The following is a 15674-nucleotide window of genomic DNA, read 5'->3' on the forward strand; positions in this document are numbered from 1 at the left end:
GTCTGGTGAATAATAGCCTTTTGAAGTCCAGCAATTAACTACAAGGAGATATTATACACACCCATATGCATGCCTGTCTATATTACGTAGGGTATTGTTTTTAAAATCCATTCCTCTCTTATGTTCATGTTAAGAGTTTTATTATTGTTATTCAGATATTTTTATTCCCATCTGGATCCCAAAAGTTAGAACCTGCAGAAACCTTGCCCCACTCAAGTCCATTCAAAATGCTGCTCAGTGCTCTGACCGTGGCACTCCCCTCTTTGCACCACTCAGCTGGCACTCCCTTTTCCTCCACATGAAACACCAGCTTCTTTTCTTTGCTGTTAAGGCTCTTCATGACTTAGGCTCCCCCTAACTAGCCACTCTATTAATCTAGTGCTCCTGTCACTCAGCTTCTCCTTCAAACACCTCTCTGCCTTCTCCCTTAGTGACCCTTATGCATGGGAGAAACCCTTCCAAAAAAATTCAGACGATCCTCCTTAAGACTCACCTTGACTATGATGCCTACAATATGCTGCCAGCTGACCACAATGAGCTGTGACTATCACTTACAGTGCAAAACTGGCTTGTTTCACCAATCCCTCATCCTCCCATTTACCCATCTGTTGTGTTCTATCATAATCAAAGACTGTTTGCTCTTTGGGGCAGGGACTACTTTTGTCCTTCCTGTGTGTACAGCGCCAAGCACAATGGGACTCTGATCCTAACCAGGGCCTGTCGGTACTAACGTAATGCAAACAAACATGGCCTGCAATTTAAACCCACTTTCTTCCAGCTTCTCTATCGAACATTTTACTGTGTGTCAAAGTGAGGCCTTTCATCACTACCTTAAAAATGTCCTTGCCTCACAATTGAAAGTAAACAGATAAATAGATGTATAAAGTTTAAAGTGCTTTGGTTTTGACACTTAATTCTTTCTAAGTAGGGAAAGAAGGCAGAAGCTGGCCCTAAAAGGAGAACTTGGCAAGCTATCCTGAGTTAAATTTATTTAGTGGCGGGGTAGCAAGTTATTAAAATACTTGTTTAACTGAATAATAACAGCATACACTGGGGCTGCTGATACTACATACTAAAACCATGTGCTTGCAAAGAAACAAAATGAACTCAGCACTGTATGGTTGTTTTATTCCAATTTTCTTCATCAATTCCAAACTTTTGAACACGCAGTATGGCTTGCGCATAAATGTCTGCACTCCTTCCTTATTTCCCAACTAAAGAACATCCTGTAATTCTTCCCTTGTTAGAAACAATTACAGAACTGTTACTTTGGTAACTGATCTCCTGATGCAGAAATTAGACCAGGCACAGGAAAACTCTGAGCACAAGTGCTGTGTGCCCTAGAGATCAAGAGCAGAGATGTTCTCCCTCCGAATGAGAGAACATGGCTCTCAATCCTACCAGTCACACCAGACTACGTTGTGACTTTACGATCTGCCCTGAGTATGAAGGTCTGGCACGTAGCTGTGCCACCCCAGGAGCAGATCAGGGACCAAATTGTAGGTCACTTTTCCTCCATGCTCCCTGCTTGTTCTGAAGGGGGAGTAAGTTGCTTCACCCCTTTTCATGGAGCAGCTCGTTCTCCACTATGCACCCCACCAGCTACTCCAGTCAGAACAGGAGGGGCAGAGCCACGCCCCACACCCCATTGCTCCCCCACTCCCTGACTACTTGCTCACAGCCAGGACAGCTGGACAAACAGTCCCGGGTTCTCCCCACTATGATCAAAGTCTGAGAAGGGAAATTGGGGGGGAAGGGGAGAAGGGATGGGGACTTACTCACTCTTATTGCATGGCCAAGTAAGAGCTACAACAGTCATTAAAATTTTCTATTACCACAATGTGTCCAATCACCAGCTGCCTGGCTTGCATTTCCCCATTCCCCTACCCTCCATCTCTGCTTGTTACATTAGAATACAAGCTATAAGTAGAGACAGTCCCTTTTATATTTGCAAAACACCTAGGCTGCTGTTGGTGCTGCCAGAAACAAATGATAAGTTATAACAAGTTACAGAGATTTTTGACTTCTGTGATCACGGTAATGTTTTCTGAGGCTGTAACTCAAAGAGTCTAACAGATTTTCTGCAGAAACTCTGCTTCTGCCTTCAGAGCAAGTTAGCAGTACTCAAGCCAAATGAATTTTCCAAGCCAGAGTTATATGGGGGCTAAAGAAGATATTTTTAATAGAATCAGCTGCAAACTTAACCACGTCAAGACAATTGCCTTTTGCCTACTCGGGTGGTGGAGGCAGAGGGAGTGAGTTTTACTGCTTGCTTAAGTAACTATATATAAAGAGTGCCAAGATATATGTATGTGTGTGTGTGCGTGTGTGTGCGTGTGTGTATGCCCGTCCGTCTATTCTTATTATTTACCAGTGGATTAAAAGCAACTCAGATCTTAATGCTTCCAAACGCATGGTCATACACGCTCTTTATGCTATATATTAGAAGATTAACCTTGACACCTACTTATTTAAGCCAGAGTGTGTTTATCAAAAGCTCTATCCACACAAACCATTCCACATGCCAGGTACAGGAAGGAACATAGTATAGGTGTCCACACCTCCGTGACCTAGATACACAAAATTAAACTGCAGAAGCTCACTGCAGCTGTTTATGTTGGCCTCTCACACAGAGACAAAAGATTATGGCTACATCAGTGTAAAGTGTCTTTCCACACCTACCAAATGCTCTCTCTTATTCACATGAACTAATGCTTCAGAGCAGGATCAGCAGTGACTCATCTTATCAACCCCACACAAGTTAATTTTTAAAATGCATTACATTTTACTATTTAATGACTCTCCCGGTGTTTTATAATGCTGTCTTCTGTTGATATTCAAGACTAGTGCCAAGTAAACCAGAAAACCAAAGCAAACAAAAATCTGCATGGAAGTTCTGTAGGTTTGAGATAAAACTATTATAGATTCTGGTATGTTTTGCACTGATTATGTTCAAATCCCCCTAGAAAGATTTATATTCTCCCTAGGTTTCAGCATAACTCACATGGGAACTAAAGAAAACCAGACATTTTGCCTAGTTTGTTTATGTTCATGAAACCCCACAATTATGTAGGAAATACTTGGAAGGTAAGAGCTGAAATGAATAATTAGCTGTATCCTAACTACAATTAACTCATGGTAATAAGTCCACAGCGCACGTTGAAACTTGTAATCAGTATGATCTACTGCCTGTAAGCAGAGGGCTGGAATGTGTGTCCACATCCATGTGCACACCTCTGCCACCCAATGTGTCTGTTTCCCCTGGGATTGTCAGCCGTAGTGGCTTTTTCGTCAGTTTCTCAATCCCCTCTGGATCTCTTGCTTTGCCCCTGTAACCTGCACTCCTGACTCTGGTTTTTTCATTCTTAGTCCCCCATAATCAGTTCACTTAAGGCCTCTGCAGGCCCTTCTTTACCTGAAGGATCAGGCCTTTAGTTGCTTGTGTGATCGCTGCCCATCACTGCTTAAGCTCAGATGACTTGCTCCGGCAGTAAAAATACAGACCACCTCCACATACAATATTTCTCTTTGTTAGGCTGGGAAGTGACACAAAAAACCCCAAACCAAAACAACAGGATTTTGTTGTGCTTAGCAGCCATGGCTAAGCATTCTGGGCTTTGGAAATCAAAATTACAGTTCTTGGGCAGTGAAGCCAAGAAAGCCCCACTGAAACCCTCACCAAAAAGTGCAGAAACTGAAATCAACCAGTGTTGATTTTAACACACCTGTAGTTAGAAATCTAATATGAAATCAGTGATATCTAAGAAAAAGACACTTTTTCAGGAGAGGGCACAAAAGAATAGCTGTTCTCTTATACAAATGGGGGATTATACAATCTTTAAAGGTTCTTGCCCATTCCTAGGCCAAGTCTCTTCTTAAATCCTGCAAGCTTTACTGTGACAGTTTATCCCTTCCAGAGAAAAAAAATGCAGAAAATGATCTTCTCCGAGCAAGAGGGCAGGACAGACACACCCCAAACACGGGAGATCTGGCTGGTCTGCTGTTCATATAACAATGAGTTTAACCCACAAAGGTTAGGAAATTCAGAACTGAGTCCTTATTGTTTCCCGGGACTGTTGCAAACAGGATGGTGGGTCTGATTCCCATTTACACGAAGGCCCCTATATACCACCTAGGCAGCATAAAAGAACCTTAAAGTGATCTTTAAATTTAATCCATGTTCACTGTAATAACTGGGCCTACAAATTTACCCTAATTGTGAGCTCAACTGTAAAAAGTAGGGCTGTCAATTAATCGTAGTTAAGTCACGTGATTAACTCAAAAAAATTAATTGCGATTAATCGCACTTATAACAATAGAATATGAATTGAAATTTCTTAAATATTTTGGATGTTTTTCTACATTTTCAATATTGATTTCAATTACAACACAGGATACAAAATGTACAGTGCTCACTTTATATTATTTTTTATTACAAATATATGCACTGTAAAAATGATAAACAAAAGAAATAGTATTTTTCAATTCACCTCATACAAGTACTGAAGTGCAATCTCTTTATTGTGGAAGTGTGACTTACAAATGCAGATTTTTTTTGGTTACATAACTGCACTCAAAAACAAAACAATGTAAAACTTTAGAGCCTACAAGTCCACTCACTTCTACTTCTTATTCTGCCAATCGCTAAGACAAACAAGTTTGTTTACATTGACGGGAGATACTGCTGCCTACTTCTTATTTACAATGTCACCTGAAAGTGAGAACAGGTATTTGCATGGCAGTTTTGTCGCCAGCATTGCAAGGTATTTACATGCCAGAGATGCTAAACATTCATATGCCCCTTCATGCTTTGGCCACCATTCCAGAGGACATGCTTCTATGCTGATAATGCTCATTAAAAAAAACAATGCGTCAATTAAATTTGTGACTGTACTCCTTGGGGGGAGAATTGTATGTCTCCTGCTCCATTTTACCCGCATTCTGCATATATTTCATGTTATAGCAGTCTTGGATGGTGACCCAGCACATGTTCATTTTAAGAACACTTTCACAGCAGATTTGACAAAACGCAAAGAAGGTACCTATGTAAGATTTCTAAAAATACACCTCTACCTCGATATAACAGTGTCCTCGGGAGCCAAAAAATCTTACCGTGTTATAAGCGAAACCGCGTTATATCGAACTTGCTTTGATCCGCCGGAGTGCGCAGCCCCGCCCCCCCAGAGCACTGCTTTACCGCGTTATATCAGAATTAATGTTATATCGGGTCGCGTTATATCGGGGTAGAGGTGTAGCTACAGCACTCAACCCAAGGTTTAAGAATCAAAGTGCCGTCCAAAATCGGAGAGAGACGAGGTGTGGAGCATGCTTTTGGAAGTCTTAAAAGAGCAACACTCTGATGCGGAAACTACAGAACCCGAACTACCAAAAAAGAAAATCAACCTTCTGCTGGTGGTATCTGACTCAGATGATGAAAATGAACACGTGTCAGTCCGCATTACTTTGGATCATTATCAAGCAGAACCTATCATCAGCATGGAAGCATGTCCTCTGGAATGGTGGTTGAAGCATGAAGGGACATATGAATCTTTAGCGCATCTGGCATGTAAATATCTTGCCATGCCAGCTACAACAGTGCCATGCGAAAGCCTGTTTTCACTTTCAAGTGATATTGTAAACAAGAAGCAGGCAGCATTATCTCCTGCAAATGTAAACAAACTTGTTTGTCTGACTGATTGGCTCACCAAGAAGTAGGACTGAGTGGACTTGTAGGCTCTAAAGTTTTACACTGTTTTGTTTTTGAATGCAGTTTTTTTGTACATGATTCTACATTTGTAAGTTCAACTTTCATGATAAACAGATTAAAATTTCTGTAGTGCAAAGGGCCATTACTGATTGCACATATTTCAGAGACATGAATTATGCTGCTGTAGTTGTAGTAGCAATAACTGAGCTGCTGTCCCTTCCTGGAGTCTAAGGCCTTGTGTAAAGGCATATCTACACTGCTCTGCAATTCAGACTCTGGGGTGTGTGAAAAGCAGTGTGCACTAAAGTGCTGCGCTGTAACTCCCCTGCGTGGACCCTGCAGGTGTGAACTAAAAGATTCCTACTTCGCATTAATGAAATTCTGTTTGAAGAGGACTGTTAATGAGAACTAGGAACCTTTTAGCTCATGCCTGCATCGTCCACATGGGGGAGTTACAGCAAAGCACTTTGGTGCTCACTACTGTTCACACCCTGTAGTCCAAACTAATAGGCAGTTTAGATGTGCCCTAAGTCTAAGGCCTTGTTTAAGGATTTGCTCCAATGACAGCTATCAGTGTAGCTACACTGGTCCAACCTGGAGTGTAGACAGATGAAGTAATTGTTTGCACTAGTGCTCTGCATCACTGTCTGCCTATACTAGGGACTGTGCTGGTGCAGCTCGGATGAGTGTCATTATAGCAAAGCCCCAGCCAAGACAAACCCGAAGAGGATAGTGGAGCTTTCCCTCTAAAGCTTGCACATAAAACACAGCATCTTTCCCCTACTCTGTAACTTTGGGTATGTCTTCACTGCAGAGCTAACTCGGTGATCAGCACCTGGGTCTGAGCAGCAGGTTAACCTAGCTCAGGTGTGAGCAGGCACACTGCAAATTCCTACCCAAGTTACTGTGTTCTCACAGGCACTGTTCTCACCAGTGTGTTACTGGAATCCCACAGCTCTCCATGCTGCAATAAGCTGAACCACTCAATCATTTTTTCAGTAAACCGGGGGAGAACTTGTCTGTCCTTCTGGGCACAAGGGGGAACTGTGGGAAGGCACTGGAGGACTAACAATCTGAGTGGTTTAGCCTGTGTAGCCAGGTTACCAGCCCAAGGGTAGCGCTGTAGCTCCAGACAGACCAGCTAGCCCAGGTTCAAGACACCACCTCATTTGGATGAGAGAACTATGTGTATGGACAGAAGGACGGCTGGGGCAACGCTTTAGTAAGAGCCTGAGTTACCTCTGCACCAAAGACATACCCTCTATTTTGTGCTTGCTGACGCATTTGTTCTTTCTTTCTTGGTCCCACTCCTCAACTGATTTCCAGGCCACTTTTACTTTATCTCCACTCCCCAGATGCTCGGATACTAGGATGAAGGGTATCATGGTCTCTAGACAGAGAGACAAACAGAGGCCCCCGTGTCTCGAATCTGACTCTGGGGCCCTCACACCTCCCTGACAGTGCAGCTTAATGAAGACTTGCTGCCAGCTCTTCCTTTAGTCATCAGAACTTCTGGGCCCCAGCTCCTCAAGGGGACTTCACTAGAGCGGAAGGGCTGCACAACAGTCAACACAGCAACTGGCTGCATAACTTTCCAGTGTAGCGTATGACAGCAAGTTCCTCATATAACAGTGGTGATGTGCATTCTCCCAGCCTGCTTCTCTCCTATCCACAGGGATCAGGGAAAGGTTGGGGGAGGAAGGAGGGGAGAGGGAACAGAGCTGCAGACATGACTGTTTCCTCTCCTCCACTCAGGAAGAGGTAGCTCTGTGATGAATTTTCTCCATGCTGCTATGATTGGAAGGAAATGAATGGAACCACTGATTTAAAAAAAGAAAATATATCTCTGCCAGATGACACTAATATGGACAATATACCTTAGAATACCACACCATGAAAAGTATTTAAATACATTATTAATTGGCCCTGACAAATGTAAAACACATTTAGACATAAGGCTGCCAGTCTCACTTAATCAGTTAAAAAAAAAAAAAAAAAAACCTACATGAGACTCCATTTGAAAGAGGCAGGGCCAAATTCTGGCCTTATCAGAACAATAGCGGGGGGTGGGGGAGAGGGACGGACGGACAGAATAGCAGCAGTCAAACAGAAGACCCCTGAGCTGTCCTGTAGGCACAAAGCAGGATGGCTCAGAAAGCATGGAGAGCAATGGGCTTTGTGGCGCTCCTTACTGCTGCCCCTGTATGCCCTTCCCCCTCCTGCCTGTTAATGAAGGGAGCCAACTCACAGAAGGTGGGGCAACACTAGCTACACTCCCCAAGATGCTGATTACATCTCTTTTAGACTTCTTTGTGCCACACAACTGCTGAAATGAATGGAAACTGAAACTTCACAATTTGAACATCTCTTTGGAGCTGGTTTTAGAACACAACTACAGGTACTTGCAGCTGCTACATTTCTAAAATCCTGGGTATTTGAAAAGCGGTTAAGATGATTTAAATCATTTTTAAAAGGAAACCAAACACAGACCTCTATTGGCTCACAATTTGTATATTACATTTTCTCTGGATTCAAATTCAAGTATCAAGTTATAGATGCCTGAATGAGCATCTGCAATGAAAACAGCAACTAAGCACTAGCTACAGAGATATGAATAGGTACTGCAATAAGAGGTCATTTCACTGCCTTATAAAAGACCAGGTGGGTGAGGTAATATCTTTTATTGGACCAATAAAAGATATAACCTCTAATCTCTGTCTCTCTAATATCCTGGGGCCAACACAGCTACAACAAGGTTGCATATTAAAAAAGATCAGTTAGTTAGAAACCTGCGTATTTACCCAATACACTCAAAGGTCTGGATCTGTTACTTTCCTTTCACAACTAATATTTCACCTTTTAGGAGGAATAAAAATCCCCTAAAATTTAACATCATGGACTGAATTGTCAAACATTTCTAGATATCAATACTGCTAAAAAAGACATTAAAAAAGATAAAACCAAAGAGGTCTGGCCCTAATATTTACCATACACTATCTATTTCCCTAGCTTGACAACAGAAAGCAATAGATTTAGATTAACAGTTATAATAACCCACACCTGCACTCTGTCTTTCATTTAAAAAGAGAGTCAGAACTTTATTTGTACTGTAACATCTTTCTTAGCCTTCCCAAAATTCATCAGTCTACTGTCCATATATTTAAAGATTGTCTCAATTAAACTAACTTCACACATATCTCACAAATACTTCAATAACGTGGGTCACTTTATAGCAGTTGATACTTTACTATTATTAACCTGTAAAGGCAAAACTACCATGTGTTATTGTATGAAAGTTCCATTGAATCTTCACAAAGTTGACTGGAGCGAAGAATATTTCTAAAACACTTTACAGTGTAAAAGTTAGATTCATTTCCACAACCAGCAGTAATAATGTTAGTAGTTTCCGTGTTTAAAAGTGTATCTGTTTCCTAGGTTTTTGTTGTTTGTTATAAGGAACTGGGAGTGCACAAAGTTCAACTGCTTCTAAAAGAAATTAAAACAAACACACATACAACATAATCAGCAGACACTCCCACTGCTCACAGGCAAACGCCTTCATTACTGATCTACACAGCACCTACAACATTTTGTGTTCGCAGGAGGAAAGCTAATTAATATGACAGAAATGTCAGCTTCCCGAATAAAGCAGCACGGTGAAAATAGGCTTTATGTTGCCAGGAACTATTACCGGTATATTATACTTTTAAATCACCTTTGCAAATCAGTGGATCCATCTTCCAGCATGAGATCTGTCTGTACCATCTCTTGTTTCAGTTCTCCAATTTCTGAGGCAATTGTGTCAATGAGCTAGACAGGGACAAAAATAGTATGACGTCAAGCAAGCGGAAGAGGCGTGGAAACAGAATGGACAAGTTTAGTCACTGGACATTACAAACCTTTTATCCCATTCTATTTGGACTTCCCTTACAATAGAAAAAATAAGGGTAAGGGACAGACTGTACTTGTTCTTGGAGGCAGGACAATTGAAGTTTAACTGCAGTATATAACATCAGTTTATTATTTTAATTAGATATATTAATACCGAAGTCTCAATAGGCACAAACATAGTAAGGTATTAATTAAAAAAAACCCCACATGGTTTGACTACAGTAACATTCAATTCTACAATTTAAAAAAAAAGGCCCACAAAAACATTAAAAAAACCCCACAAACTTCAAAAGTTCTTTCACAGATACACAAAACCATATTTTCAGCATTCTTTGGTACAAAAATAAATATATTTGCACAAATAAAAGAGTAATTACTTTTTGCACTAACTCTTGGACTGCATCTGAACAGACCGGTTATTAATTAAATGATGAAGTGGTCCAGTACTTTAACAGAGGGATCAGAACGAGACTTCAGTTTAGGGTTACTGGGAAATCTGAGTGACTGAGCAACTATGGGAATTATGGCCTATATGAATCCAATGTTTGCAAATATTTTGCTAGGAAACAGCAGAAATTGATTCTCCCATCAAGTTTACAAGTCATAATCATTCAGTCCCCTATACTTTCCATAGGGATAGCATCAAAGTGTGCTTGGTACATGATGCAAGTGAGATGGAATAAATACAGGAGAAGTCAGATTTTAAAAAAAATAAAATAGCCAAAAGTAAGCAAAGCTTTAAAAAACAAACAAAACCCCACAAAACAAAACCCAGACCCTTTCCAACCCAACTCTAAGCTATCTTCTTCATCATCACATAAGAGGCAATATCTTAAGATCTCAGTAATATAGGTAGCCTTACAAGAACAGTGTTTTCAAAGTGCTGTACTATTATTACCAAATACCATTTTCCCCCATTGTATCATAATCACAAAGAGACTTTCCTCCGACCTCAGACAGGCATGCCTTCTTTTATTGCACATTATTAATTTGATCAATCCAAAGGCAAAGTTTCAGTCTACATTTAGATTAGAGCTCTCCAGTCCTGTTATAGGTTCCAGGGTTTATATAATAAAACTACAGGAAATACAGTACATCCTTCTATCTTTTCATAGGCTTTTTCCCTTTCAGGATCACAATCCTAGTAAGTAATCTTAAGTACCAGTGTACCATTGTTTTGAGAATTTACAAAAGAAAGACTTTCCTTGTGTTGACTAAGGAAAATGCGCATATTGCATCCTTTGACTCACTACAGTGAATTGGGAAAAAACAAGGTGAGTCTCTAGGCATCAGAAGTAGCCACATTGACAGTGAAATTGTACTGAAGTCATTTTCTCACCCTACACTAGGAGGCAACCCACCTCTTGTGCACTACACACCAATGGAAATGGCATCTTTACTGCCAAGAACAGAGCTGTGTATTCGGTTGGCTTTTAATACATGGGGCCAAATTCATTCCCGGTTTTACAGTAGGGATGAATCCAGCCCAGGTAGTCCTGCTTTATATGGTTAAAATAAAGAGTCCTTGTTTCCATAGTTGAAAATCTAAACTAAAAGATGTAGTTGGCCAAACCTAATCCAATTCTAGCATGTGGTCATGTATTTCTGAGGTTATAAACAGTGAACGACAAGCCTATCAATCAACCAGTTACCGGGAAGTGCTAGGTGGGAGACGCTTCCTAGAAATAATTGGCATCCCTGTTGGTTGGAAAAAAGCAGGCTAGTCCTTGATAGACCTAGGCCACGAGGAAGAGTGATCCCTTTGAGGTATTATCTATTTTATGTGCCTCCCATTATCACAGTATCTGAGCACATTATAATCTTTAATGCATTTATCTTCACAGCATTTCTGCAAAGCAGGGAAGTGCTATTATCCCCCATTTTACAGGTGAGGAACGGAGCCACAAAGAGATTAAGTGACTTGGCCATGGTCACACAGAAGTCTGTGACATAGCAGGGAATTGAACTCAGATCACCATAGTCCCAGGCTAGATTTACTCATCAGCTAAACTAGTCAAGAAATATATATGCCAAGTCCTACACAACCAGTACGACTTACTGCACTTCTCTGGCTTTTATAACCTTCTTGCTGTTCTTGACTCCACTCCAGTTTTTCCTCTCTTTCCTGTAATAAATCATAGTGTATCTTTTTTATGAATTGTCTTCAAGGTTTGCTTCCACTTTTCTTTCTCTCTTCTCCTTTTCCCTAAATTGTTAACGCTACCTCCTCCATTATATATTCTGTCTCTCTTTCTGTCACCACGTCTCTCTCCCACAATAAAATCTCGCATATATTTATACAGATATGCACAAAATACACACAGAGTGCTTCCCTCTCCCCTCACCCAAACTTATCTCATCATCTGTGCACTCAAATAACAAGGCTGGGAAATTTTTCCCGAGAACTAATTCTTCTAGCTGCAGACACAGACAAGAGATTCAGAGTTCCACTGTTCAGCAAATGAGTTACAGTAGAACCTCAGAGCTATGAACACCAGAGTTTCGAACTGACCAGTCAACCACACCCCTCATTTAGAACGGAAAGTATGCAATCAGGCAGCAGCAGAGAGGAAAGGAAAGGAAAAGCAAATACAGTACAGTACTGTGTTAAACATAAACTACTAAAAAAATAAAGGGAACGTTTAAAAAATAAGATTTGACATGGTAAGGAAACTGTTTATGTGCTTGTTTCATTTAAATGAGTGGTTCTCAAACTTTTGTACTGGTGACCCCTTTTACATTGCAAGCCTCTGTGTGACCCCCCCTTTTAAATTAAAAACACTTCTTTACATATTTAACACCATTATAAATGCTGGAGGCTGACAGCTCGCGACCCTCCATGTAATAACCTAGTGACCCCCTGAGGGGTCCCGACCCCCAGTTTGAGAACCCCTGATTTAAATTAAGATGGTTAAAAGCAGCATTTTTCCTTTTGCATAGTAAAGTTTCAAAGCTGTATTAAGTCAATGTTCAGTTGTAAATTTTTGAAAGAACCACCATAATGTTTGTTCAGAGTTACGAACATTTCTGAGTTACTAACCACGTCCATTCCCAAGATGTTCGTAACTTTGAAGTTCTACTGTACCATCCTTCCCCACCCCATCAAGATATAGGGAAAGGGTAATGTTCCAGGGCTCCGTCTTTCATATCAGCTTCCAGCTAGTAGGTGTCTGATAAATTGGAAAACTCATGCACCTTCTCTCTCCCTCCCCAACCTGCCTGACTTCTGGAAGAATGAAGGAGAATTCTCTCTCAAGGTTCCAGTACTTTATACCTCCCTTCTGTCTCCTGACTGCTCCAACAGAGACGTGTGAGTCCACTACTCTACCTCCTCCCTCAGCTTTCTGGCTGGAATATCGGTGTTTCCACTACTCTGCCCTTCCTACATCCTTCATTTTTGAGTCTCTCTCCCCAGCAAATACCTCAACTGATCATCTCTGCTGCTGCTGTTGCTAAGAGCTTTCCAAAGAGGCAGCAGAGTGCAACTGAACTATTTTTGTCAGTTTCACTATCATTGCAGAGAACCGAAAACTGAAAGATTGTGGCTTGTTTCCATTTTCCTACTGTTTGAAAAAGCAATGAGCAGCAGCAGAGGCACTGGAACAATCTGTCTGCACATTCAGAAAGGCAGCAGTGCAATGGATTAACCTCGGATTGGCAGTTTTTTTGGTTTTGTTTTTTGCACAATAAGGGCTAGAAATGGTTATTTGGGGTTTTTTGTTGTTGGTTTTTTGGGGGGGGGTTGGTTGTGTTTGTTTTGGAAAAAAGAAGAACGCTTAGGTTCTGCGGAAAGCGATGGTACATGCCCTCAGAGGTTTCCTATTCACTGTGAGGAAATAGAGTTTTCAAACCCTGAGTATCCAAGTGGCTGAAATGCTGAGATCAGTACAGGGATGAGTAACCACTTACTTCCACGAGACTTGCTGCTTCCTTATTTCTTCAATCCAAGTAATTTAAGAAGGAGACATCGTCAGCTAATTATTAGAATAGAAGATTACGAGTTAGAAAACCTGGGTTCAAACTCTTGATTGCCAATGATGCATTGTGTGACCTGTAATTCTATTTACCTTTATAAAGTACGAGATCCTCCAATGAAAATCACTACATAGAAGCAGATTTTTAAAATATATTATATTATATTATTATTAAAGGATTATTCTGGTTAATTCAGTATACCAACTCTAAAAATGACCTTTGCAATATGAAGTATTAAGCTGACAGGGACATCTCTGAAGTCAAGAGAGCAGCATTTTGGGTATTTAGGAGCATCCTTAGACCTATGCTATGTATGTGGTGACACAGAGTCCCCTCTCCTCCTATCCAATCCTCCTGTCAGAGTGCCTCCAACAACACCACAGAGAATGGAGGGCCTGATCACAAGGAGGAAGGAACTACAATATTACCTCACGCTGCTTTGCACAAGGTCCCATAAGCCCTAAGGCCTGCCCTGCAAGCATCTTACATGAGGCAAAGATTCAGAATAACTGTGTAGACTACTCTTAATTGGCACATTAAAAGAGGGAGCCACAGTTTTTAAGAAGACATTATCAAATGAGGCAAAGGGAACAGAGATTACTTAAGCACTGACTTGCAACCCAAGTGACTTCCACGATAGGTCTCTCTTTTAATTTCAGGTGCTTTCTTAGGACTTAACAGGAGCAGAGGAAGGATTCTCCAGCTGCCCTCTGGCTGCCACAAAGGCAATTGGTACAGAGAAGTCTATCAGGAGTGGGGGGAAGGAAGAGTCATTTCTCTAATTACCTGTACTACTTTGGCATCCCAGAGGTCTACCAACCTTGACCACTCTTCAATTGTAGAGGTCTGCTCTCCTCAGTAGCTACAGTGGCAGCAAGGCTGGGTGTTTTAGATACCTCAGCCATGATCATGCATTACAGTTGAGAAGCTTTCCATATAAAATGCAGAGGAACTGGTCAGACCTGATTGTGCACTCTCACCACAATAGGAGCACTTGGTTGCTTTCCTCTTAGCCTTGCCTAACTAAACCGAAGAGGAGGAAAAAAACTAGCCAAAAGGAAACGTCTGAACAGCAGGGGAGAACATTAAAATCACAGCGCTCTTCACTCTAAGGAAGGAACAGGAATCTAAAGACAACCTGGGTTGCCCCTCCAAAGATCCGCTATTCAATTGTTTCCCCATGGCCTCTTAAGTATGACCCAAGCAATCTCTCATCTAGCTAGAGAACCATTTGTCCATCTGAGAAAAGGCCCTAGCTAGTCCACAGAAAGCTGGCCCTAAATTCTTTAGCTAGATCCCTGGAATCCATGGGGTATCAAACTGCCACTGTTGCAGCAGCTTCTCAATTTTTCAAAAATAAGTGGTTTTTAATTAACTAAATATTGGAATAAAGCAACCAATTGATACAGTAGCCCTGTGTTATTTTTCTATTGAAAGCAATCTGTCGTCACTGGATGACTGGCCCCTTTAAGAGGGAGCAGGGGCCAGTGCACCTGCGATGGATTACCTGCTACCCAACTGGGCTTAAGGAAAAGCACCTGGGCATTATAAAGGGGGAGACTGCAAAAGGGGAAGGCTGGCTACCTGCTGACTTCTCTCAACCCAGGGAGGTGAGGATGTTGCTAAAGGAAGTTGTGGCAGAGGCTGTAGAGAGCAGAAAGTTCCTGCAGGAGACCCTGAATAACCAGAGGAGGGCCAGGAGAGCAGCAGAAGGGGGCTATCCAGAGACGAAAAAGGCTCAGCTCCAGCAAGGAAGGTCTGGGAGTGGTTGCTTGATGAAGAGCAGACTGGAACAAAAAAGCTTCAGGACTGGCTGAATGTCCCAGAGTGGAGTATGAATGTTTATGTTGTTGTGGTGATGGACTTCGTTTTAGGACTTTGAGGATTGTTTTGAATTGTTTGTTATTAAACCTGCTCCAGGCAAGACTGGTGTTAGCCATGAGAGAGCCTGTGTGGAGTTTATTAACGGAGTAGTTCCCAAACTTTTTATGAAGGTGGCCCATAAACTGCATTTTCTCTTTTTTGGCAGTCCACCCAAGGTCCACGATGGAGGAGTGGGCAGGCTAAACATGAGTGGCGTTGCGACCCCATGCTAGGGTTA

The 15674-nt window shown here is 41.5% G+C and overlaps 1 protein-coding gene across 2 annotated transcripts in view; it reads right to left on the minus strand.

The window, feature by feature from the left end:
- Positions 1–15674, minus strand: part of RIN2 (Ras and Rab interactor 2) — a 113781-nt gene that overhangs the window by 40597 nt on the left and 57510 nt on the right. For both annotated transcript variants that reach the window (XM_026653198.2, XM_029911908.1), the window contains one exon: positions 9423–9517. In XM_026653198.2, coding sequence (XP_026508983.1) covers positions 9423–9517 — 95 coding nt within the window. The remainder of the gene's footprint in view (positions 1–9422; positions 9518–15674) is intronic.

The sequence above is a fragment of the Terrapene carolina genome, unplaced genomic scaffold, assembly GCF_002925995.2.
Source record: "Terrapene carolina triunguis isolate 2854851 unplaced genomic scaffold, T_m_triunguis-2.0 Scaffold132, whole genome shotgun sequence".
NCBI classification, from domain to species: Eukaryota; Metazoa; Chordata; order Testudines; family Emydidae; genus Terrapene; species Terrapene triunguis.